At 36.6% G+C, this 23,937-nt stretch overlaps 1 protein-coding gene across 9 annotated transcripts in view; it reads right to left on the bottom strand.

Moving 5' to 3' along the window:
• The window catches only part of CNTNAP4 (contactin associated protein family member 4), a 280,850-nt gene extending 258,192 nt beyond the window's left edge, over positions 1 to 22,658 (bottom strand). For 7 of the 9 annotated variants that reach the window (XM_023226823.2, XM_023226826.2, XM_023226825.2 and 4 more), the window contains exon 1: positions 22,169 to 22,534. In XM_023226823.2, the coding sequence (XP_023082591.1) occupies positions 22,169 to 22,253 (85 nt within the window). In that variant the 5' untranslated portion in view covers positions 22,254 to 22,534. Of the gene's footprint in view, positions 1 to 3,791; positions 4,051 to 22,168 lie in introns of all 9 variants that reach the window. The other 2 variants (XM_023226827.2, XM_023226820.2) reach the window with 2 other exon arrangements.
• Between the last annotated feature and the right edge of the window lie 1,279 nt (positions 22,659 to 23,937).

The following is a 23,937-nucleotide window of genomic DNA, read 5'->3' as shown; positions in this document are numbered from 1 at the left end:
TTTCCATGTTAGTTCCTATAAAATACTGTTGAACTGACCAAGTATGTACTTGTTCATCACCTAAGCACTGTTTTATAAAAGATGCCCCTTCCTTGACATCCAGGTACTTCCCTGACATACGTTATAGTGTCTAATGTACTGCAAATTGATTTCACGTTTATCAATGAAGACATGAATAAAATAAATTGATGCTTGCCAATGTGCCAATGTTTTAACTGGAGCCCTCTAGAGAAAAATGTTAATAATAGTTGTGTGTATTGCATGCTATATCCCAGCCATGTTAAATCTTTATTACAACCTTGTGAGAAAGATATTATATTTATTTTCTATATGAGAAATTGAAGGTCAGAGAATTTTAACTTCTTGCTGATTACTTTGGGCTCATTTATTTGCCATTCAACATATTTGCTTTTAATTTATTATTTTGTATTATACTTTAAGTTCTGGGATACATGTGCAAAACGTGCAGGTTTGTTACATAGGTATACACGTGCCACGGTGGTTTGCTGCACCTATCAACCCGTCATCCACATTAGGTATTTCTCCTAATGCTATCCCTCCCCTAGCCCCCCACCACCTGACAGGCCCTGGTGTGTGATGTTCCCCTCCCTGTGTCCAACAGCACAGCTCTGCCATTTTATTGCTTGAACTAGTTATTTCAGCAAGTATTTGAGGACATTGTCCTATGTGGACATGATGTGGGATAGGCAAGACACCTGCTTATAAGCAATAGTGGAACATATTCTCTTTAAGAGTGAGATTCCTTTAAAAGTACATCAGTGATATTCCAGATGTCACCTGCAAAAAGTTACCTTAACTTCTTGAAGATGATAAGAAGTTGTAATGAAGGAAGTTAGAGGTCCCTACCAGGTCCCAGAGAACATCAAGTCACAATCAGCAAAGAGGACCTGATTTACTACAAACCACACTTGAATCATTTCTGCCCTACCTGCCCCTACCCAACTCACTATTGGTATTAAACGTCCACCACCCACATATTGTTTTGCTCCACTCCATGGCTTAAAAAGAAAGAGACTGAGCATTTCAGGAAATGTGCCTGTTGATAAGAATATGGTCCGGGAGAGCATCTGCAGTCCAGTTGGCCAGCACCCCTGCAGGCAATTGAGCCCTTGGAGAGCTCTATATGGCTGCAGCCACCCCATTACTTTAAAGGTGTGTTCACTCCACTTCTTGACTTTCTGCTTTAATTTCAGATTCTAATGAATTCTTCCACTTGGGTGGACCCTACAACTGAGACTCTGGCTGCTTCTCAGCACAGCCCCCTTACCTCACCCACACACACACATACATGTACACACCTGTGCACACAATGAATGGGGTAATCCAAAGAATCTAATTGCCATTCATAAAACCTAGAGTGTTAATTCTAAACTCATTTTCAATTCTACTTTCTCCCACCCAACCAACCGTTCATATGGCTGCTCCAGGAAAATTACATTTTGCTTATTGCATTTTAGTTAAACTTGACTATTACATTTTGATTAAACACACAGTTCTATTCAGGTTCACTGAGATTATCACCTTGGAATGGCCTCCAGATGAAGACCTACTGGCTAATCTCCTTGGGCTTAAGTGTCCTCCTTGTCTTTATGGCACCCTGTGTAAGACTCTTGCACAGTAATTAATAAAACATTAAAAATGTGTGCTCAGCTGTGTAGTTTGAAAGACTGTGGCAGTAGAACAAAAGGGATGGGGAAGATGTGTGTACACTAAAGAGGCAGCTGCAGTAATTTGTGACTGTGAAGAAATAGGTGAAGACAGCAGAAAAACAGAAGTGTCTCTTTGGGTTTCTGATTATGGATGATCAGAAAAAAAATAATATGTTTGATATAAAGAGTAGATGAGGAAAAGGAGAAGCAGAGACTATTTCTGATTCTAATTTAGTATCTGGTTTATCCGGTCTTATTGTATGAATAATTAAAAAATAAAAGTTTTTAACAGACATTTTTTAATGTTGCAGATGCCAAACAAAATTAAAGAGAGCAAGTTATCTGAAGTTCTTGGATAAAGTATTCTGAAACAGCATGCTGAAGGATTTGCATATAACCAGTAGCCAAGTGAAAGATTGTTATCTATCTATCATAAACTTCTGGGCTTCTTTTTGTATAGTAAATGTTGATAAATTTAAAAGATAACAGATTCTGTCATATCCTGAGAACATATATTTTTATGAGCCCAGGGGAAATTTCAGCGATAGAGTATAATCAAGTAAAGTCAAGTAAATCAAATAAAATTATTATCTTATCCCTCAGTACTAAGAATTTAATTTTTCACTGTAACACAACTCAGAGTATGCACATTTGAAAAAACAGCTCTTTTTAATTCTTTAGGGCTGCAACATAATAAATTAAATACATTATTATAATTGAATAAAAATAAATATAAATAGTTATCTTTTATTTGAGTTCATTCAGCACCTCAAGTAATTTGTGATGTGGGGAATTTATACTGGTAGGATCCAAATTCCCAGCCAATAGGATTTTGAATATAGTTTGTTAGTTTTAAGCAAAATTAAATTGAATAATAGTGTTTTATAAATGATGAAATCTAAATGCCCAAGAAGATTTAGCTACACAGTGTCATCAATTAAAATAGTTTTCTAAAGACCAGTTGTCTGTTTTGTTGTACTTGCAATTCTGATGTTCCAAATGCTAAAACACTTTTTGAAAAAGAGATTTCCCTCTTATGTTTTATAAATCTTTTGAGTTCACTTATAAATTACTAAAGATTACTTCTTTACAACTTTGTTGAGGGAAAACCTTCTGGGTTTTTCTTCGTGGCTGGATATGTCCAGGGGCATATTTTAAAAATGTAACAGTTGCCAACGGAGAGCAACTGGAAGCCTCAAATGTTTCCTGCCATGGATTTTTAAATCTCGTAAGATTTAATGCTACAGAACACACTGGAGAATTAAAGCTCTCTGGAGGGGCAATTATTTCAGCTCTTCTCAATGCTTGGGGTATCAAATATGGTCAATAATTCAATAGCATTCACCTTTGGCTGCTGAATCACTAGATACAGCAAAAAAAAAGAAAAAAGAAAAAAAAGAAACGGATTCAATTGATGTGGAATTTCCAAAAGTAGTACAATTTATACCATCCTGATTAGCTGTACCATTTCTCTTTCTTCTCTCTCTTTCTCTCTCTCTCTCTGCCTCTCTCTTTCATCTATTTTCTCTCTCTCTTTTTCTCTCTCTCCCTGCCTCTCTCTTTCATCCATTTTCTCTCTCTCTTTTTCTCTCTCTCTCTCTGCCTCTCTCTTTCATCCATTTTGAGATCAGCATCTATTTATCTTATGCCTGTTTTCTAGAATATACTTCAATATGGCAGGCACTTGGTAAATGTTTGTTTAATTAAATTGAATATAACTCAAAGAACATATTGTAAAATTTTAAACTTGCTTTTCCATTTTATCATTTTACCAAATTCTCTTTTTACACATCCAATGATAAATATGTAAGCCCTAAATGTATCTTTCCCAAAGCATTGAAATAAATCAGCTATAGGAATTCAGTCTTCTGTCATAAGGCAGATGTATTTAATCTTTACTATTTAAGCCAAATGGGTGGAGTGGAGGTAGGCATTTGAATGGAGGGCAGGAAAACATTATACTGCTCTGTGTTGTGGAAGAATCACCCATGAAACCTTCAATTCAGGATAAATTCTTATTCTTGCCAAAAGCAAAAGATTTCATTAAAATGCAACAATACATAATGTTAGAAAACATTTTGTATCAGCTTTATTTCAGAAAGATTGTGCTCAATACATTACCATGGCATAGTCCTCAAATATTGCATTATACAAATCACACACAATCTCAAAAAAGTTTTTAAATATGATCCTTTGTAGAGAAGTTTACGAAGAGAGTTTCAGAAAATGAACACACTTAAAATTTCTTATTCAGTAGCCGGGCGTGGTGGCGCGTGTCTGTAATCCCAGCTAGTCTACTCGGGAGGCTGAGGCAGGAGAATTGCTGGAACCCGGGAGGCAGAGGCTGCAGTGAGCCAAGATTGCACCACTGCACTCCAGCCTGGGCGACATGCAAGACTCTGTCTCAAAAAGTAAATAAATAAATAAATAAATAAATAAATAAATAAATCAGAAGAAAGGCAGCTACATACAAAAAGCATAGTACATCTTTAGGAATCTATAAGCACATTTATTATAATACAATAAAAAGCAAAACCCACCAACTTCAATTGGCCACTCCTTGCTCTCACGTGTCGCTACTTTCCGACAGCCATGACGTGCTGTCAGTCCTACATGCTCATGTGGAACAAGTTTGTTGTTGCCTGTTCTTTATTAGCATTGTCACCGTCTCCGTTTTTCTGTAGCTCTTATTACTTTTTACAGGAGTTCATTCACCAGCTTAATATCTAGTCTCTGTGGACTCAAGTTAGACTCCATTTCCTGTTTTCTGTCATTCCCATCCTTCACCCTCCTGAGAGTTTTAAGTTTATAAAAAGCAAATCTAATCAGTGTCACACATATGTGCAGACATAACACTTATCATAATAAAATGACCCATCAAGATTCTAGATAAGAACCTTAGTCCTTAGCTTTGTCTACAGGACTGCTCACGACCTGGCCACTTATGATCATTTTTGTCCTTCTGCACTACTGTGGTACATTCAAAGGTTCCACGCTTTTGTGGACCTCCCTATGATGGGCATGTGTTTCCGCCTTCTTTCCTCATTTGGCTGTCCTATTCATCCTTCAGTAAACACCTTTCACTGACTCCCACTGCTCACACCTGACGTTCTGCCTGTGACCACTCCAGATATTGTGTATGCCTCTCACTCATTGCACTTATCACACTGTGCTGTTTTTCTACAGGACCAGGAAGTGGCAAAGCTGAGCTTTAAGCCTGAGTGAGCTATAAGAGTACAGCCTCTGAGCACATTGCCTGTAATAACACTGGCCCCCTCCATAAGCACCTTAAACAATACAATACACTTTGTTTTAAGGAAAAAGCAAAACCTTCAGCATAAAATGTGGTCACAAAAGCATTGCGTGTCTGAGAGTCGAAACTTCTGCTCTCGATTGCGAGCAAGAATTTACTGATTCAGACCATAATAACATTTCAAGACAACTGATGCTGAAGACATGTGTAATGACAGGTACCACACTGTGGAGGCTTACTAAATATTTGTTGAGTGAATAAATGAATGAAATGAGCAGAGTAGGGTGAAACCCCAAGAAGTCATAGAAATGACTATGGTTCGGAACACTTTAATAGACCGAATGAACAACAGCCCAACCCAGACAAAAGTAAGTGTATGAAACCAAAACCACCCAGGGAATGTAAAAAATATTTTACTAAGAAATTTTTTAACATATTTAGTTTCTTTCTTTCTTAGATATAATTCACTGAATCATCAGTATCAATGGAAAAATAACCAGAGTCCCAAAGCGTGATATTACAGAGTACATTTAGCATGAAACATAATCAGCCAGTGCAATTCTTGGGGATAAATTTTTAAACTATCACTTCATAGGTAGGTGAAAACTATGAAAACCCATCTGATATCAACTCTAGTGATATTACTGGTTATTTATTGATTTTTAAGAAAAATGAGAGGAAACACACAGGTTACCAAATAAGTCAGAAGTGTATTAGATCAGGAATGCATATTGAAGTGTAGTATGGATCACAGTCTGCCTTTTATTAGAGTTACTTTTTATCTTCTCCATTTGCTTGTGAGTCCCTGAATAGCAGGGATTGTGACACATTTATTATCATAAACCCCACCAACTGACTAGAAGAAGAAACTCACATGTAGCTGTTTCAGAAGTTGAATGAGTGGATGGTTTCTTACTCACTCTCTAAAATCTCTGATAATTTATTTTCTGTATATCACATTGAGATCCCACTTAGAAATAAGAAGTGCCCCTGAAATGGCAACTAGATAGACAGACAGGGACTTCTGTGTTTGCATCTCTTGCTCTGAGAAGAATGGATGGCTTAGGAAATGACTGTAGAACATCAAGAGAAAGGCCAAATACAATTCTCAGTTCAAACCACACTACTAAAAATGCTACATTCAGTCATGGGTATCAATTATATCCTTTATTAAAAAAAAAACAGTTTGTTTTTAGATGCAATGATTTGCAACTCTAAGATCAGCCATTTGCTTATACTATTTCAACTGATATTTTGCCTGGCATATGAAAAGTGATTAAATTCTTTTATTTTCAACAATATCCCAGTCAGTTCCAAGCAAAGAGCTATACAACTATGAAGAGATGCTTTGTCAAGTGATCCCTTAAGTGCAGTCACTCAGATCCACCTAAAAATTGATTATATGAATTAAGAAGAAACTCATTTCAGAACAAATTAATTAATTTCCTCTGAAATTACTTTCTCTTAATATTTTGTTACTTGTGTAAAACATACAGACAGGTAGATAGGAAGAAAACTAGAAAACAGCTCATAAATATTGTTATGTTGAAATATTATTCAAATTGCGATCACATTGCTTTGTTTGATAGAGTAAATGCTTAAAGATGCTGGTGAGTAGTGAAAAAGCAGATCACGAGGTCATCAAGACCATTCTGGCCAATATGGTGAAACCCCATCTCTACCAAACATACAAAAATTAGCTGGGCATGGTGGCACACGCCTGTAGTCCCAGCTACTCGGGAGACTGAGGCAGAAGAATCGCTCAAATCCGGGCGGTGGAGGTTGCAGTGAGCCGAGATTGCACCACTGCACTCCAGCCTGGCAACAGAGTGAGGCTCCAAAAAAAAAAAAAAAAAAAAAAAAGGAAAGAAAAGAAAAGAAAAAAAGAAATATTAAGAGCTTCAGGCATAACTATAAAGAGAGCTGGGCTACACAGGTGTATAGGGGTTAATAGTCAAAGAAAGAGTGAGGTAAAATGTGGCCTGAAAGTCTCTGATATTTTTCTTTTTTGAAAGTGGCTGGAATGAATAAGTAGTACTACTCAAAAGCATATTTGATATTACACAGAATCATATTCACTCTCCAAGAGACTGGCTTAAGTAGTACTGGTTCTGGTTCAGCAAGGGAAACAGACCTCTCATTCAAGATTCCAAATATGAAGTGTTTTCTTTTTCATTTTGATGTTCATTAAATATAGGTTGCTGTCCCTGCTAAGAAGAAAGTAGAAGTATTGAGAAATACTAGTCTGTTTTCTTAAGATGTCTTTTTTTCTCAAAAAGACAGAAAAAGATATTTTTGATAAGGAAGACAGAAAACTCTATGATGCCAGAAGGAAATCAAAATCAGTACCGAAAGAGGAATGATATAGCAGTTAGGAGGTCCTACCCATAAATAGTAAATCATACTTCTGGAGAAGACCCTAGGCTGATGGTTACAACCAAAGACTTGCATTTGCAGCAGCCCATCAGAAGCCACAGGCACTGAGCTCCAGAGAGCAACACATGTAGGGAAGATTGGTAATGCCGCTGAGGGCTGGAGAGACAGCTGTGCCTATAACTGACAAGACCAATTGATGAGCGAAGGGGTTTCCCGGAGGGTGACAGATGCACTTCTGAGATCCGTCATACGTGACAGTCTGTACCCACCACCGTAGGTTCATGTTTGAACAAATGATAGTGCTCAAAGAGAAACAGAATTATCTTTAAGTGCCATAAATTCTTGAGCAGGAAGGGGAGGGGTGCAAGGAGACAGCAATAACCTTAAGTTTCTCCTTCCAAAAGAAATGTGGACTTTTCAAGACAAAGTGGGATGATATTGAACAGTTCATGACACTGACATTTGCAAACGGCTTAAGATACTGTTATATTAGAGAAATACAAGAATCTTAAGGGAGCCATATACTACTACAAGCAGATGCTGATAGACTGTGAGAATTCAAAACATAAGTCGATGGACAACCAATGAGTTCAAAATAGAGGAATGTTTAAATAAAAGTATATCCACTTGATGGGCTACTATGAAACCTTTGAAAAGATAAATCCAAAGGCTACTTAGCCACAAGAGAAATGCACTGGAGAGGATGGGAAAACATGAGTATGAGAAAACATTGGGCATGAACAGATGCTGTGCTAAGATTGACTGAAATAATGTATGGCAAGCATCTGTCCCAGTTCCCAATACGTGGAGGGCATTCTACAAATTTAAAATTAGATGATAAATTTTAAACTGACTTTTAAAAACTTACTAGAAAGATTATTGTTTGTTTGTTTTATTTATGTTTTATTTGTTTGTTTCTGACTAAGCGTAGAATGTGTCACAGGAAGAAGAAGGAGGAGCTGTGTGCACTGAGATTTACTGATTAGGAAGTGGGAAAGTGCCAGATAAAACAAACTGCACAATCAGCTTTTGAGGAGGGGATATGAGAAACACATAGAGCGAATCACAGCACAACTGGAGCTGGGTAACATACAGAGAAGAAAGTACTTTGGAAGGGGATAAAATAATACTTCTGATAACGGATATGGAAATGTTGGGATATCAGAAACTCTTGGGTACTAGACGCATCTAGACAGCACCAGGTGCAGATAGAAGCAAAGAGAAAAAGAAGGGATAGGCAGTGGTATCACCGTGGCCACCAGGCAGTGGTGGCTGATGGATGAGTATGCCATGCCATTGATCTCAGCAATGCATTGAACCAGGATTCAACTTCAGGATGACTCCACTCAGCTGTTAAGTTTTAATCTGCAAAAGCAATGTATCTACTGCTGAACTTTCAAAACTTGTTCTCCAATACTGAAAAAAGCATGTAGTTTAGACAGTTGCAACAGTGAGAGCACCTGCTATGGACTGAATTATGTTCCCCCCTCCACAATTAATAAGTCAAAGCCCTAATCCCCAATGTGACTTTGTTTAGAGAGAGGACCACAACTGGAGGCAATTATGTTTAAATGAGGTTGTAAGGGTGAGGCCCTAATCCAATAAGACTGGCATCCTTATAAGAAGAGGAAGAGACACCAGAGATATCTCTCTCTGTCTCTCTTTCTCTCTCTCCTCTCTCTCTCTCGCTCTCCACCCCCCCACCATGTGTAAAAAGGAAAGTCCACATAAGACACAGCAAGGAGGTGGTCATCTGCAAGTCAGGAGGACAGGCCACACCAAAAACTAACCTAGATGGCACTTTGATGGACTTTCGGCCTCCAGAACTGTGACAAAATAAATGTACATTGTTTAAGCCACTCATTCTGTGGTATTTGGTTTATGGCAGCCATAGAAGACTACTATGGCACCAAAGGGAATATGTCTCTGAACATGGGGAAGGAGTGGGGCTTTTTTGGAGGAAAGGAACAAAACTGGTAGAATGCCTTGGTCAAGCAGTGCTGCAGTCTTGAAGAAAGGAGTTGGATTTTATTTGTCATTTAGGCTGTTTCAACCACTTACCCTGTTCTTGAAATTGTTGAGTCAAAGAAGGAATTTAGAGAAAGTGAATAGGTCTTTGGGTACCAAGAAGCAAGCAGGACAGTGTACACTCAGAGGAGAAAACATTAGTTATCTACATGAGCGACTGCCTGCCACTTCACTCTGATTAATCAAAAGGGGCTTGCTGTTAAGATGAAAGTGACAGATCCTTGGAAAAAAGAGGAAGGAATGAGCATTTGTGGGTTCTTAGAATTTACTATCATGCCAGAGCGAGAACCTTGAGAATGAGCATGTGTGGGTTTGATACTCAGGGGAGGAGATTTCACAGATACATGGAGAAGATGGGCACATTCTATTTCAAAGAACAATGGATTCTGGAGTCATTGGGTCTAAGTCTCAGCTTCATTCTTCCTTACTCAGTAGCTTTGGAAGCACCTTCTAAATTTGTTTCCTAGTATGTAAAATAATCTTAATAACACTTGTCTCACAGTCCTGTGTGAGAATAAAATAAGAAAGGGCACACTTCACCACCTTGGAGTCCACAGAGCCTACTGAAAAGGAGTATTTGTCATTATTAATAATAACATACGTCAACATGCATGAAAAGTTATGAACTATAAACTTCTGGCAATAAAAATCACAAATGTGTACCATAAGGAGGATGAAACGTGAGTGGAATCTAAAAACAAGTGATGGGTTTTACCAGAAAATAATAAAAGGAACATATGTGCAATTAAGAGAGGAAAACAAGGACAGACACAGCGGTTCATGCCTGTAATCCCAGCACTTTGGGAGGCCGAGGTGGGCAGATCACTTGAATCCAGGAGTTCAAGACCAGCCTGGCCAACATGGCGAAACCCTGTCTCTACTAAATGTACAAAAATTAGCCAGGCATGGTGGCAGGTGTAATCACTACATGGGAGACTAAGGCAAGGAGAATTGCTTGAATCCAGGAAGCAGAAGTTGCAGTGAGCCGAGATTGTGCCACTGCACTCCAGCCTGGGAGACAGAGCAAGCCTGTCTCAAAAAAAAAAAAAAAAAAGAAAGAAAGAAAAAGAAAAAGAAAGGCAAAAAATAAAAGTTTGAAACTCATTAATGCTGGTAAAAAAAATTGCTAAAGGCAATGAAAAGAAACATCTTACATATGTTTGTAGGCAAAAGAAGGGCAAGGAGGCTGTGGTCGCACTCCTTTGTAAAAGTTAATAATGAAAAGAAAAAACGGAGAATGAATTTTATTTTTCTTCTACCCTATGTGAATGAGAAAAGTCTTTAAACAGAAATGGAAAATAAAAAACCAACACAAAAGACTTGAAGTCCAAACTCGATGGAGTTGAAAATTTCTTCTCATAATGTGGAGAGTAATTTTCAGTACCACTTCCAAATTGCAAGAGATGATCAGGCACATGCTACAGACACAGGCAGACACGAGGATGGACTGGCAGTGGCTGATGCTGTTCCAATTTTATTTTACACTCATGATGTATTTTTTGTTTACCTGTCCATTGAGAGTCCTTAATTCAAAATAATTTGATATAGTAGTCTATCAAATTACATTTGCTACAAATTTTTCTTAAAGGTGAGAGGGAAAGGAAAAGAGAGATAGTGAGAAATAATAAGAATAGGTTGACTAGGAGAATATGCACCATAATGGATTATGACAGACCAGAATAAGTACTCAACCTAATGAAATGAAATGGAATAGAGTTAAATATAAAATCAAACTTTTAAAATGATAGCAAAAATGAATGGGATCCTAAATAAAAAGGACTTTTTAAATCACTAATATAAGACAATTTTCCAATTTGTCTAGCCTGATTCTGTTCATCTTCTCTGTTTTTTGGTGTTTCAACTGAAAAAAAAATACAAATTATCATCCATTAATGTATTGTTTTCCCATTTACTAAATATGCTCTTTATTCCAGGCACTGTACTAGATGTTGCAGATACTGAGGTGATTAACATAATACTTCTGTCTTTCAAAAATTTCAGTGTTACAAAGAAAACTTTTAAAAAATCCATTTTGATAGTCTGTGATCAGGGCAGGAATAAGCAAACATTTGAAGCGCTATGAAATTTCTGCTAGAAAATGATAAAGTTGAGATAGTGAGACTCCATGGACAAAGGAGATGAGGCTTGTTTTGGGTAGACATTTTCCAAGAGGCTTTAAAGTGAAGTATTTAAGAATAATTTACACAAAGGGAACAACAGATGCACAGGCCAAGAAATTAAGAGTAGAGGACATTGGGGACACCAGGATTGAAGAAGAAATAGCAGTGTGTTAGTTTGCTATCACGCTGCTATGAAGACATACCTGAGACTGAGTAATTTACAAAGAAAAGAGGTTTAATTGACTCACTATTTGGCATGGCTGGGGAGGCCTCAGGAAACTTATAATCATGGCAGAAGGCAAAACAGGCACGCCTTACATGGCGGTGGGCAAGAGAAGAATGAGAGCCAAGTAAAGGGGAAAGCCTCTTATAAAACCATCATATCTCATGAGAACTCATTCACTATCACAAGAACAGTATGGGGGCAACCACCTCCATGGTTCAATTATCTTCACCTGGTCCTGTCCTTGACATGTGGGGGCTATACAATTCCAGGTGAGATTTGGGTGGGGGACACAGAGCCAAGTTATATCAAGCAGTAAAGACAGACAAAACTGGAAATATCAGCAAATACAGAGTAGGAAGACATTTGTTTGCCATGTTCATAAGCCTCAAATTAACGTTGGATGTGCCTAACAATGAAATATAGCTGCAGGGCAAAACTTGCTTTTTCTTAAAATCTGTAACTTTGGTGAAATATAACAGTACATTATGTCAAGCTTACCTAAAACTACAATAATAAGTGTAGTAGTTAAAATATTGCATGATATAAAATGGAGTGAATCAGGGTCACAGGGAACAGCGAAGAAGGAAGAGGGAACAGCTGCCTCACCAGCCATCTCAGCCAAATCAACCCTGGCCATCGCTAACGTGACAGATGTCGCAGCCAGATCATCCTCATATCCAGGAAAATGAAAGAGGAAAATGATCACAGGAGGCTCGATTTTGCTAACTCAGAAAAACAGAGAACTTCCTGGCATCTTCTTTAGAGAATGTTTCAGTGATTAATGGTACTACCTACATACTTTCATGCTAATCTGGTTCATGTTGCAATTATACATAAATATAAAGAAACCACTCCATAGGCAAGCACATAGCAAGGCTTCCAAGAAACCAATGTGGTCATTTACAAAGAGAACAGGTTAAAAAAATGAATCAGGCTGTTTTGCGTGTTAAGCATAGCAAATTATGGTGATCACAATTTTGTTTTTAGTAGCTAAAATACTATATTAGCCTTCTTTTTCCATTCCTCTAGTATGTACTTAACCATGAAATGTTTTGTTTTATCATGTTTCATTTTGTGATACAGGATGCTAGGAGTTTAAGAAAGTAAATGTTATCTACAGTGTTTGCTCTTTGCTTTCTTAAATGTACTCTAGTTCTTTCCCCAAATTATTTCTATTTTTTGTATATTTGTTTTAGAAAAGGTTACACATCTTCTGATACTTCAGAGGTAGTGTTACAAAGCTGTATGTGAGCATGAAGTTTTTTTAACAGGATTGTGACACACTTGTCATGCTAAAGTACAACAGTTCAAATAAGCACAGAAATCATACACACTATGAAACAAAAGAGCCTAATTGAGCAGCTTTATAACCTTGCATAGAATTCTCTCATCACCAGTTTAGATAGAACTGCTTTTATTTTAGCAATGTTCTTTTAATTAAGTTCTAAACATCTAAAACATGGCAAATGTAAATATGTATTATAAATCCTTAATTATGAGGACCACTAAGCATTCTTGCAGCTTTCTGCCTTGGAGATAAATTCTTTTTGTTTAAAATCAGCCAAAATTGAGAGATAAAAGTGAATGATGTGAAAAAATGTTAAACTTAGTTTACCATGCCCTTCTCTTGCCACCCGTATCACTTTACTGTATTGTCTTCGGGAGTTAAATTATGCTTCAATTTATCTAGTGGTTTTTAAGCCAAAATCTCTCCCAACATATTCTACTTCATTGCTAGGTTCAGAAAGACTAGCACTCAGGGTGGGAGGAGAAGTTGAGTTAACTACTGGGGATCCTGAGGTCTTTACACCACGTACTAGAAAATAAAGATCTTTGAGATCACAAAAGCGTAATATCACTTCTCCGTTTGGGTGAATTTAAACTAGAGCTAAGAAGACCCCTTGCTAATTTTTAATCCCACATACTGGTCTAAAAGCATACTAGAGACTACTCTAGTATGGATAGCAAATAAGAAACAATCTTATTCTACATCCCATCACTATTTAATTCAAAATGTGCCACCTAGGGGCAATGTTTTATATTTCCCCTACCAAAATGGTCTGTATTCCAATTCCCACCCACAGTTACCTTCACACACACACACACACACACACACACACACACACACACACTGATAATTCTATCTCAGCAACTCATTTCCCTTAAAGACCACTTTCAATCTAGTTCCTTTTTTTTTTTTTTTTTTCTTTCCTGGTCAGTCATCTGCTGACCAGCAGATTTTGAAATACAAATACACAGTATCCTTGAAAACTGAAGACGAGTCTTAAAGATAAAAATATATATGCACTCTTTTAGAGCAAAGCTATTAGCCTAGAAATTTGACTTTCTCAGATTTTCCAAGAAATCCCTCTATTGGGCCTGGTATAGCAAAGGCAATTGCTTTATACTGATGGGAAAATGTGGGGGTCTCTGTGGTGGGCCAAGGGAATCAAATGTCAAGGTCATCCAAGCAACTATCAACTCTAAGGCTTACAACCAATTGCTAGGAGAGTTTATCCACGTCCTTATTCAAATGACATTGAAAAAAATACTTCCATTGGTCATAACTGCAGAGTAAGTCAATTAATGAAATTACAGGTTATAGTTTTTCTAAAAAGTATACAATAAACATAATTTAGGAAGGCAGGTGCATTTATATATTTACATGGTGCTTTTAAAGTAATATCAACCTATGACCCCATTTATAAGTATCATAATTGCCAGTGGGAACAAAATGGTTACAGAAACAAATATGTCTTTTACGATTTAGAAGCCCATAATATCTTATTCTAGAGCACTGCCAAGTAATGAGAGGTACTTAATAAAAAAAGTAATTAGAGCTATAGGCCAACTGATAATATCACACCATTTTTTTTCTTTGTGATTTAAAAACCTTGGAGATAAATTTCATCACTGCTCTATTAAATACTTATGGCATTAAAAATTTTTATAGTTACTAATTTTGAACTACTTAAAATGTCAAATGTTTTCAGGCTTCACTCACTTTTCCAATTATTACATTGGAATGACTCATTAACTGTAACACAAACAGGCTCATTTTTACCTCCTGTTATGCTATTTTCCCAATTTTATTACTAGAGTACCACTTTTCCATGAACCATAATGAAAATTCATTGGAAGGGGGGAAAAAAAACCCAAGCATATCCACTTCCTCTTCCAAATACCAGTGTTCCATGGGCAAACTGAAGCAATAATGATAACTTGTAATGCGTTTGGCATGTACATTCTTTATCACTACACCGTTCTGTAGTTTTCCATAACTACAGAACTATGTAACTATAGTTAGTAACTATGAACTAACTATGAAGACCCTAACAAAAAACATTTTGGAAAAAACTTTGTGCTCCAAAAGTCAATTAAGAAACAAAATTATCTTTGCTTGTGCAATTACATATCAGATTGGTCTTTACCAACACAGAGCCATAGCTCCCTGAAGTAATCTGCACTTTGGAGAGCCTAAAAATCATAGATTAAAAATGAGGAAAGCCAGTTTCAAAAGTCAGATAAATGCATACATACACATACAGGCATGCATATCTAATTGAAATACACAGTCAGTCACAGCTTAAGAGCTCATGGAAGAAATTTAAATGTTAAAGTCTTAGATATCAAAATTTTCCCCAAAAATATCAGAAGACATTTGAACAGTCAATGACATTTTTGTCACTTAGAGATACAACTTGTTGTAACTTAAAATTATGAGTAAACTATTATTTCTTAAGATTTTAAACCCTGGTTTTAAAACCCCAAATCCTTCCAATTCCAATGTCAATCTTCAGAGTAAATTATTTCATGTTGTTGTTTTCAGTTAACCACAGGGTCTCCAAAACTCTGTAATTTTTGTCTGCATGAGGTTTGGGCGTTTCTTTCTCTTTCTGAGATTTTTCTTTTTAAAGTGATCAAAATCAAACTGATATTAGCATTTGATGCTACAACTCAAGACCTGTTCTTGAAAATCTGTTATAGAGTATTCCTAAATACTCCTAAATGAAATACCCATGAAAACAATCATCCACACATTCTATAAGAATTTGCATGCCACCACTGCCCACAACATAGGAACATCGTGCAACAATATAGGAAACATCTCCTATTTAAGCACATACACTGTGATGGGTCAACCCTTCCCTATCATACTGGTTAATTTTTAAAGATATAATTTCAATGATTATAGACAAATACTAAAGTTGAGGTCAAAATTACTGAATCAATAAAAATGAAAAATAAGCTATATATAATCATTGAAACACTAGAGCATGGAAGACAATCAGGTCAAAGTCTGCATGATTTAATATTTCACCAGAAATATTCAACTAACAATCTGAACGTGCATGTAACAATGTTGGATACGTTTTTCTTACTCTTCCTACTGCTTTCAGGAGCTAGATCATTCTGTAAACTTTCCATCAGTGAAAACAAAATGAAAATATTTCTAAAAGGATAGTGAAGGACTTCTTTTCTTTGCTTAACTTTTATTTTTTAAGTTCAGGGTACAAGTGCAGGTTTGTTACATAAATAAACTTGTGTCATGGGGGTTTGTTGTATAGATAATTTCAATACTCAGGTATTAAGCCTAGTACCCATCAGTTATTGTTTCTGATTCTCTCTCTCCTCCCACTCTCCATCCTCCAAAAGGCCCAAGTGTGTGTTGTTCCCCTCTATGTGTCCATGCGTTCTCATCATTTAGCTCCCACTTATCTGTTCCCTTGCTAGTTTGCTAAGGATAATGGTCTCCAGCACCATCCATGGCACTACAAAGGATGTGATCTCATTCTATTTTATGACTACATAGTATTCCATGGTGTGTATGTACCAAATTTTCTTTATCCAGTCTATCACTAATGGGCATTTAGGTTGATTCCATGTCTTTGCTATTGTAAAGAGTGCTGCAATGAACACACATGTGCATGTGTCTTTATAACAGAATGGTTTCTTAAACAACCTAGAACTAATTGGCAATCTACAGGTCATACGATTCATTAGTGAACAATATTAAGGCCTCACTATTGATTAATCTGAAGTAGAAGAGATTTAAATTTTAAACATAGTATTAAATCAAGAAAAATTGGTATTTGTAGAGCAGAGCTGATATTCTATTTTTAAAATCCCAAAGCCATGTAATGCCAGTGCCATTATCCCTAATCATTGTCTACTTACAGTGGATGATCACGAATCTCATCACAATTCCTTTGACACTCAGAGAAACTCATATTTCAGTTAAGCTCTTTGAGACTATCCTAGTTTTTGGAGGGGGGCTTTTTTTTGTTTGTTTTTCTTTTTGGAAATTGGCCTTTTGACGAGACTTAGAAACCTTCATTTAAAGCTGAACCACTAAAAACAATATAATGAAAAAATAAACTATTTCAACAAGTGAACATTTGGGAAAAAAAACTGCTACATAGGAATAGCAATGTCAATGAAAATGGGTTTTTAAATGATATTGCATCATATTTTTAACTTAATTTTTCAAAAGACTGTAGGAAAAAGTATAGTGTAAATAAAATGGGGCCAAAGATCAGTTCCTGGAATTCTAAAGTAAATACAATTTCAAATACGCAAGTCATTTACACAGAAATTTATCATACTGACATGGGTAAGTGAAAATCACTTGCTTAAATATCATGAGCTCTTAGTGGGCAGTGCTTAAATGAACATCTATTTTTCAGTTTATTCTAGAAAGTTGGTCAATTTCAGAATTTTTAAAAAGCTGCTGCTTTAAAAGTCACAGGAGCAAAAATACTCTTCTATCAAAAACATTTTCCTCATGATCTTTGATTCCAAATGTAAGTTTCTGATTAAGATAGAGTGGAATATTTTATGCTCATGAAAATGTAAAATAACAGCAGAATTTTTGTTCAAAATATCTAAGTTGCAATTACTTGTACAGTTAATTGAACTTATATTACTTATACACTTCATTGAACTTATATTACTTATATATTTCATTGAATAGCTTATCCTAACACGATTATTTGAGATTAAAACTGTGGGAATCTTACAAACAATTTATACCCACTGAAATATCAAGATTTTTTAACAATAAAGGCTTTAAGAAAAAACATATAAGGAAGACATTAACTTGAAGATATCCTCTGTTATAGTTCCTGGCAATAATAGCATTGCATGCAGTACCACAACTTTACAAGTATATATTTGTGTGCTAAATAATTAAGACTAAATTTTATCATAGAAGTGTAATTTATACGCTTTTCATGTCTTATCATTTTATTGTATATTATTTAAATCAAGGTCAATTAACTTTTTATATAAAGTACCATAAAGAATCTTATGTAAGTAGTTACATGGTAAGAGGGTAAACAATCTTAATAAAATTTAATTGATAAAATTCAAAATATAATACTAATATTTGAGTAGAAATTTTTGTCACGTAGGTTTACTAATGAGTGGAAGAATAAAATTAGAATTTCATAAAATTATTTTTTACCATGAAGAATTCTTCTTTTAATATTTTTCAGCTAAAAATGGAAGAACCGTTCTTAGCCCATGGATCATACAAAAACAGTCAGCAGGTCAGATTCGGTCCATGGGCCATAGTTTACCAACCTGAGTTGAATATTGTATTATCTTACAGTAGAAGTTATACAATTCTGTCAATCTATTTTCTTTAACAAAAATCAACTTAATCTTGATATACTCATTAGCTCCAATACAGAAATTGCTTATATATGATATAAATTCCAAAATTAATTTTAGAAGAAAATAATTATTTATTGCCTAGAGTAAGCACCAGGTATTATGTGAAAGTTATGTTTGATCCTCATGTTGGCCATGAGTTAACATTATCTCCAGAGCTGGAGGCTGCGTTTATCAGAGATTGTTGAGATGCATGTAACAAGAAGTGGAGAAAATGGACGGAATAGATGAAAATAAATCTCCATTGCTATTAGAAAAGTGAGTCAAAGTACATGCTGACCTTTATAAGGGCTAGCCATTTATGCATTGCCTCATAGAACTATATTTTATCAGTACTTTACTATTGCATTCTAGTTATTTTCTGCTATAGGAATAAATATGGGGGGGGGGAGGAAAAGAAAGTAGCTTCTAGAAAGAATTACAAGGTTGAGTTTTAACAATGTGAGGATCTGTCCAGTTGTCTCCCAGGGCCCACAAGAGTGATCATCTACTCAGGTAATTTGCCTTCACCTATCCTTCAGTGCTTCTTTTAGGGTACATATCAGATATGGCCTTTATTTCCATCAGAGAAAAGAAAGAACACAGTGAGATGTTAACTTCTAATTAAGTCATTGGTGAGCATTAATTATTCTCAAGAGTAGGGCTCAGTATACCAGTGGCTAGAGAGCCCCTGTCATATGACCTGCAAGAGTAAAAGTAAAAGCAAACTCTTATCAGCCTTACTACTGCACCCATTCCTTCTTTTGGGGTAAGTTGATCCCATCTTCAACCATGTCTTAATGTTGAAAAACTGGATTTATAAGAGCAATTAAAAAATAGAGAATTGTCTCTGTTCTTAATGCACGTCTCTTAGCAGCAAGCAAAGAAACCAAGAACAGCCAGTGCAGTTTCTCAAAGAGCACGCCCTTCTGCAAGGATCCATCTCTCAACTTTGATGAAGGGGACACTTCAATATAACTTTAAAAACTCACCTTGATGAGAACAAAGAGAAAAAAATGATGGCTAGTCCACCGCTTTTGAAATGTCAAACAGGATACTAGTAGGCAGAGAATGTGGTTCATTGAACATATTTCATCTTTAGACAGATAAGTACTTAACGGGGCCACCAAAAATATGCAAGCACATCAGTCTAGTAGTTTACAGATATTTACATACACATATACCTATATACAAATGAGCACATATACATATACGTGAACATATGTTTGTCTTTGAACAGAATCCTTCTAATGTAAAGTTTCCCTGCTGTTTAATTGGATCAATTAACATTCAAATTAAGGTGCACCTAATCCCTGAGCTGTACTGGTTTTGCAGAGTTCTGTCCCATGAAAGCTTTCAAACTGGCAACCTTGGGCTGACTCTGTAGATGGCAGATTTGTTCCTGGCTCATCAGCTGTAAATAAAGGGGAAAAAGGTCTTTCTAGTCACTTGAGACAGACCTTTAATTTTATTTATTTATATTCAATTCTTTCTGATTTTACTACTGGTATTCAAGACTGATTCACTTTTTCTTAATATAAAGTCTTGTCCAGAAGAATTATTGCAGTCATTATAATACTTTAGAAATGCATATGCTGGTTGATAGTTGCTTGTCCTTACACTAAATTCCAATCTTGCTGGGAAACATATAGGTACTTGTTCTTCCAAAAAGCATGAAACATAGGAATACTTTCCACCAGGGCTTGGTACAAGTAGACCTTACTTCTTCCAAAAAGAAAACACTTCTTAAATATGGAAAAATGAAATACAAATTGAGAAATGAAATATTTCTTTTACATATACTGCTGCAAATCATATTGTCAAAATATTCGCAATAAATTACTAAATGCAACTTTAATTACACAAGGTCATTTCATTTTATATTTGACACTTGAAGAACAGTCAACTCCACATGTATGGTAACAAAGAACTCCAACTTTAAATGTTTTTTATAATGAAAAACCGTGTAGGTTTTGCAAGTTCATCAGATGTTTAAAAGAGCATTAGATTACTTCCTGAACAAACCAAGGCTGAAAGAATATAGAACCACCACTGAAATTTTAAGTATCAGTGAGGGATCCAACCAGAGCCAAGCAGACATAAATATTACATTCTCCTCAGATCTTTTTCAGCACCTTTTCTTTTCTAAGAAGATACATTGCAAAAGAAAGCTATTTAATGTTGATGTACATCCTACACTTTTTACTGAGCTTCAAGAAAACAAACAAACATAAACAACAGCCCGATTAACTAGATTAATATATTTTAAACCCAACTACAGACAGTCTATTGGAAAGACTGAACTGAGTACAGGCCAGATTTAAGCTCTGCTTTTCTTGAGGGAAGGATGCTTGGGGTGATGTACTTTACATTGTAAGAGTGACCTCTAGTGCTTTTCTTTTTGGCTGAACTTTAGTGGCTAGAAGATGAATTACTTATGCCTTTTCTACAGAACTTCCATTTGTGTGTGGGTGTTGTTGTTTGCTTGTATATTGCAATGTTTGTCAAATGCTACCATTATAAGATTCCAAGGTTTTGACTAGGTGAAATTATACACATTTTATTGATTTATGAGATTATCTCAACATCCAAACTAAAGTTGAATCTGATGTGCAGCACCTGGAGTGAATTTCCTTCCTTCAGAGTGATGGATACTCTGACATTAAATGAGCTCATTCTGAACTGAAACACGAAATCACAGCAGCCAGGCACTCTGAGTGGACATTTGACTTGTGCCCATGAGTTTGTAATGTTTTTCCCACATCAGAACTCTTTAGTGTAGTCAAGCGACGTGCCATAGAAATGCCTGATTACTGCTTCTTTTCCCCAAATCTAAGCCTGATGATACAGCAGCAACATAAATTCCTGGACAGGCCTCATAGCCATTTCTTGAAAAGCAAATGAGCTTTTCCTTTAAAATCCAAGAAAAAATAAAAAGTTGCATTTGCCAAGCTTGTTTGTCATTAATCAGGAGGGGAAAATTCTACCATTTAGAGAATTTAAGCCAAAGATAACTTTTAAAACTTTTCCCATCTCTAATAAAGAGTGGATGAAGGCAGCCTCCCAAATTATTCTGGATGATATCTAAATTATAAATAAGGTTTCAATCTTCCCTAAATAGGTTCTATTTCATCAGAACATTCCATTACAAATTTATAGAGTTAAGCATTCAACCACAAAGGAATCTTACTTTTGAAAGATCACCTGACTGGTTTTCCTTTAAGCAAAATGTAGGAAGAGGCTCCTCTTTCAGGAGAGCACTAAGTCTCGTTCTCTTAGCAGCGAGGGCACCGCTCTTAATACCGAGATTCGCCTCTGCCAATGCTGGTGCTCCTGAAGTCTGCAGTATATTTCAGTTATTAGCCTGCATCATTTTAAAGACGCAGCCAGCTACTGGTCTGCCCAATTGCAAACTTCAGAAATCCAAGCCAATGCAGCATAATGTAAAGTCTGCCGGTTGTTTTCCTGTTAGACATAATTCCAATAAAATTCAGTAGTTCTTTAAAAAGGAAGAAATGAAGACATTCACAGGCTATTCCCCAGATAAGATGATAATTTCATGTTTTACTAGAACTTGGGCATTCTCAGCGAATATTCAAAGACCGGAGGGTAAGATTCTGCGAGTAGACAAAAAGAGAAATGACACTTTGCCTATTTTGACCAGACCAAGAGGAGAGACAAGTGTTAACCGGTCACATTGGCAAGATTTTTAAGTGATGCTTCATTTACAGCAATACGCTTTGCAGCAATCCCAGCTGCAAATAATCATCATCAAAACAACAGAATCAAAGTTTTGCAGAGAGCCCCCCTGCAAGTTTTAAATGATTTGCTGTATACTTACAGGAATTCCCAGCTTCGACTCTGTTCCAATTTTGAGTAGATAACAGAAGTAGTGTCTTGAGGACAGCTCCCGTGACAGATCCCATGTTTACATTTATTGGGCTCCCCCAAAAGATCTTGAGAGGCTCTCAGAGCGCTCCAGTCCTGTTCTCAGTAGCTCTCCCAGCTCTGTCTGGGTCTTCAGCCCCTCTAGGTCTCTGTCTCTCCCCCTGCCTTCCTCCTCACCTCCCTCCGTCTTTTCTCCTTCCCTCCTCCCTCTCGTCTCCCTCCCTCTCTCTCTCCCCGTCTCTCTCTCTCTCTTTTCTCTCTCTCTCTTTTCTCTCTCTCTCTCTCACACACACACCACCCTGACTCCTCACTGAAAAGCACTCAGCATCTTTCCTAACAAGCAGCCACACCGCCGAGGCCACGCCCACTCCTCGCAGCAGAGGTCCCCGAAATTGGCAGCAGCATCCTTCCTTCCAAACACACAACAGCGCTCGGAGCTCCGCTGCACCCAGAGGCGCGGCCTCTCGCTCGTGGGCCTCCTTGGGGCTCCCTCCCTTCTCCTCTATTTTCCAAAAATCCTTAACCCTTTTCTCCCAGTGGAGGTGTGGGTGGGGGCAGGGATAAGGCGGTGGAGCCTTCTGATTTTCTGGAGGTCTTGCATTTGGCAGAGCCAGACCACACACTGAGCTATTCCTGATTATCCGGGAGTGCATCCAGGTAAAATTGCATTATGTTTCAAAACAAAGGCATCAAATAAGACAGAAATAACTAAGCAGCATTGGGAAATTGTAGCTAAAAGTGTCCTCAGGGAAAATACTTGCTGTTGTTTTTCTCTGTTTCTATAGAACTGTACTCTTCAGCGAGGGTGCCAGGATTTTATTATGGAAATTCCCCACATGGAAACAGACATGAAACAGACATTCCTGCTTAGCAGATATTAATAATCATCTGGTAGTAGTCTGCAAGAAATTAGCATTTCTTATTTTAATGCTTCAGGTGTACAAATTCACAAATGAAATGCTTTGGCTAGATTTATTTTGATGAATGCATTATGCTGTGAATATGCAGTACCATTCTATAATCAAAATTTTTAATAACATTTCCAAAAAGGCCCAAAGTAGGAAATGATGGACCACTGAAGAAAGGCACCCCCACCACTACCACATACACACACGCATACACATTCACGCCAACACTGAACAATGTCACGATGTAATTCAAGTGGCTTAAAGGAGAGAGGAGTAAAGTCGAATTTGGAAGATCAATGACTAAAGAAAAATTACTCTTTGAATGGCTGGTCCATGGATACAACTATTGCTTGAATGGAATTTTAAATTGTCTAAATAATGGAGTTATTATCACATAACAAGAAGCATGTCACATGGTTCGTAGCAGATAAACAATCTATTTAAAATAAATGTCAAGATGTTTTACTGATAATGTGCTAGATTTTATAGAAATGGAAATCCTGGAGCTCTCAAGCACCTCTTGGTAATCACAAATTGGAAGAAACATAAGCCTTTAACACCACTTTCTTATGGAATAATGAAAGTGTGGGAAAATGACAGAAATACCCATAAAAACTAAACATACTTGTTTAGTTCATGCCTGCAAACAAAGCAGAATGCATCTTTTTTCTTTTCCTGTTTTACAAGAGAAAGCAAGAACAGGAAATTTAAATGATTCAAAGAGGTCAAAGAGTTAGTAAACAAATGCTGAGGACTGGACTTGGCTTTTCTGACTCCAGTTTTACTGCTCTCACCCTAGGACTTACTGCCCCTA

This window comes from Piliocolobus tephrosceles, chromosome 17 (genome assembly GCF_002776525.5).
Source record: "Piliocolobus tephrosceles isolate RC106 chromosome 17, ASM277652v3, whole genome shotgun sequence".
NCBI classification, from domain to species: Eukaryota; Metazoa; Chordata; class Mammalia; order Primates; family Cercopithecidae; genus Piliocolobus; species Piliocolobus tephrosceles.
This window is presented reverse-complemented; position numbering and strand designations above follow the sequence as displayed.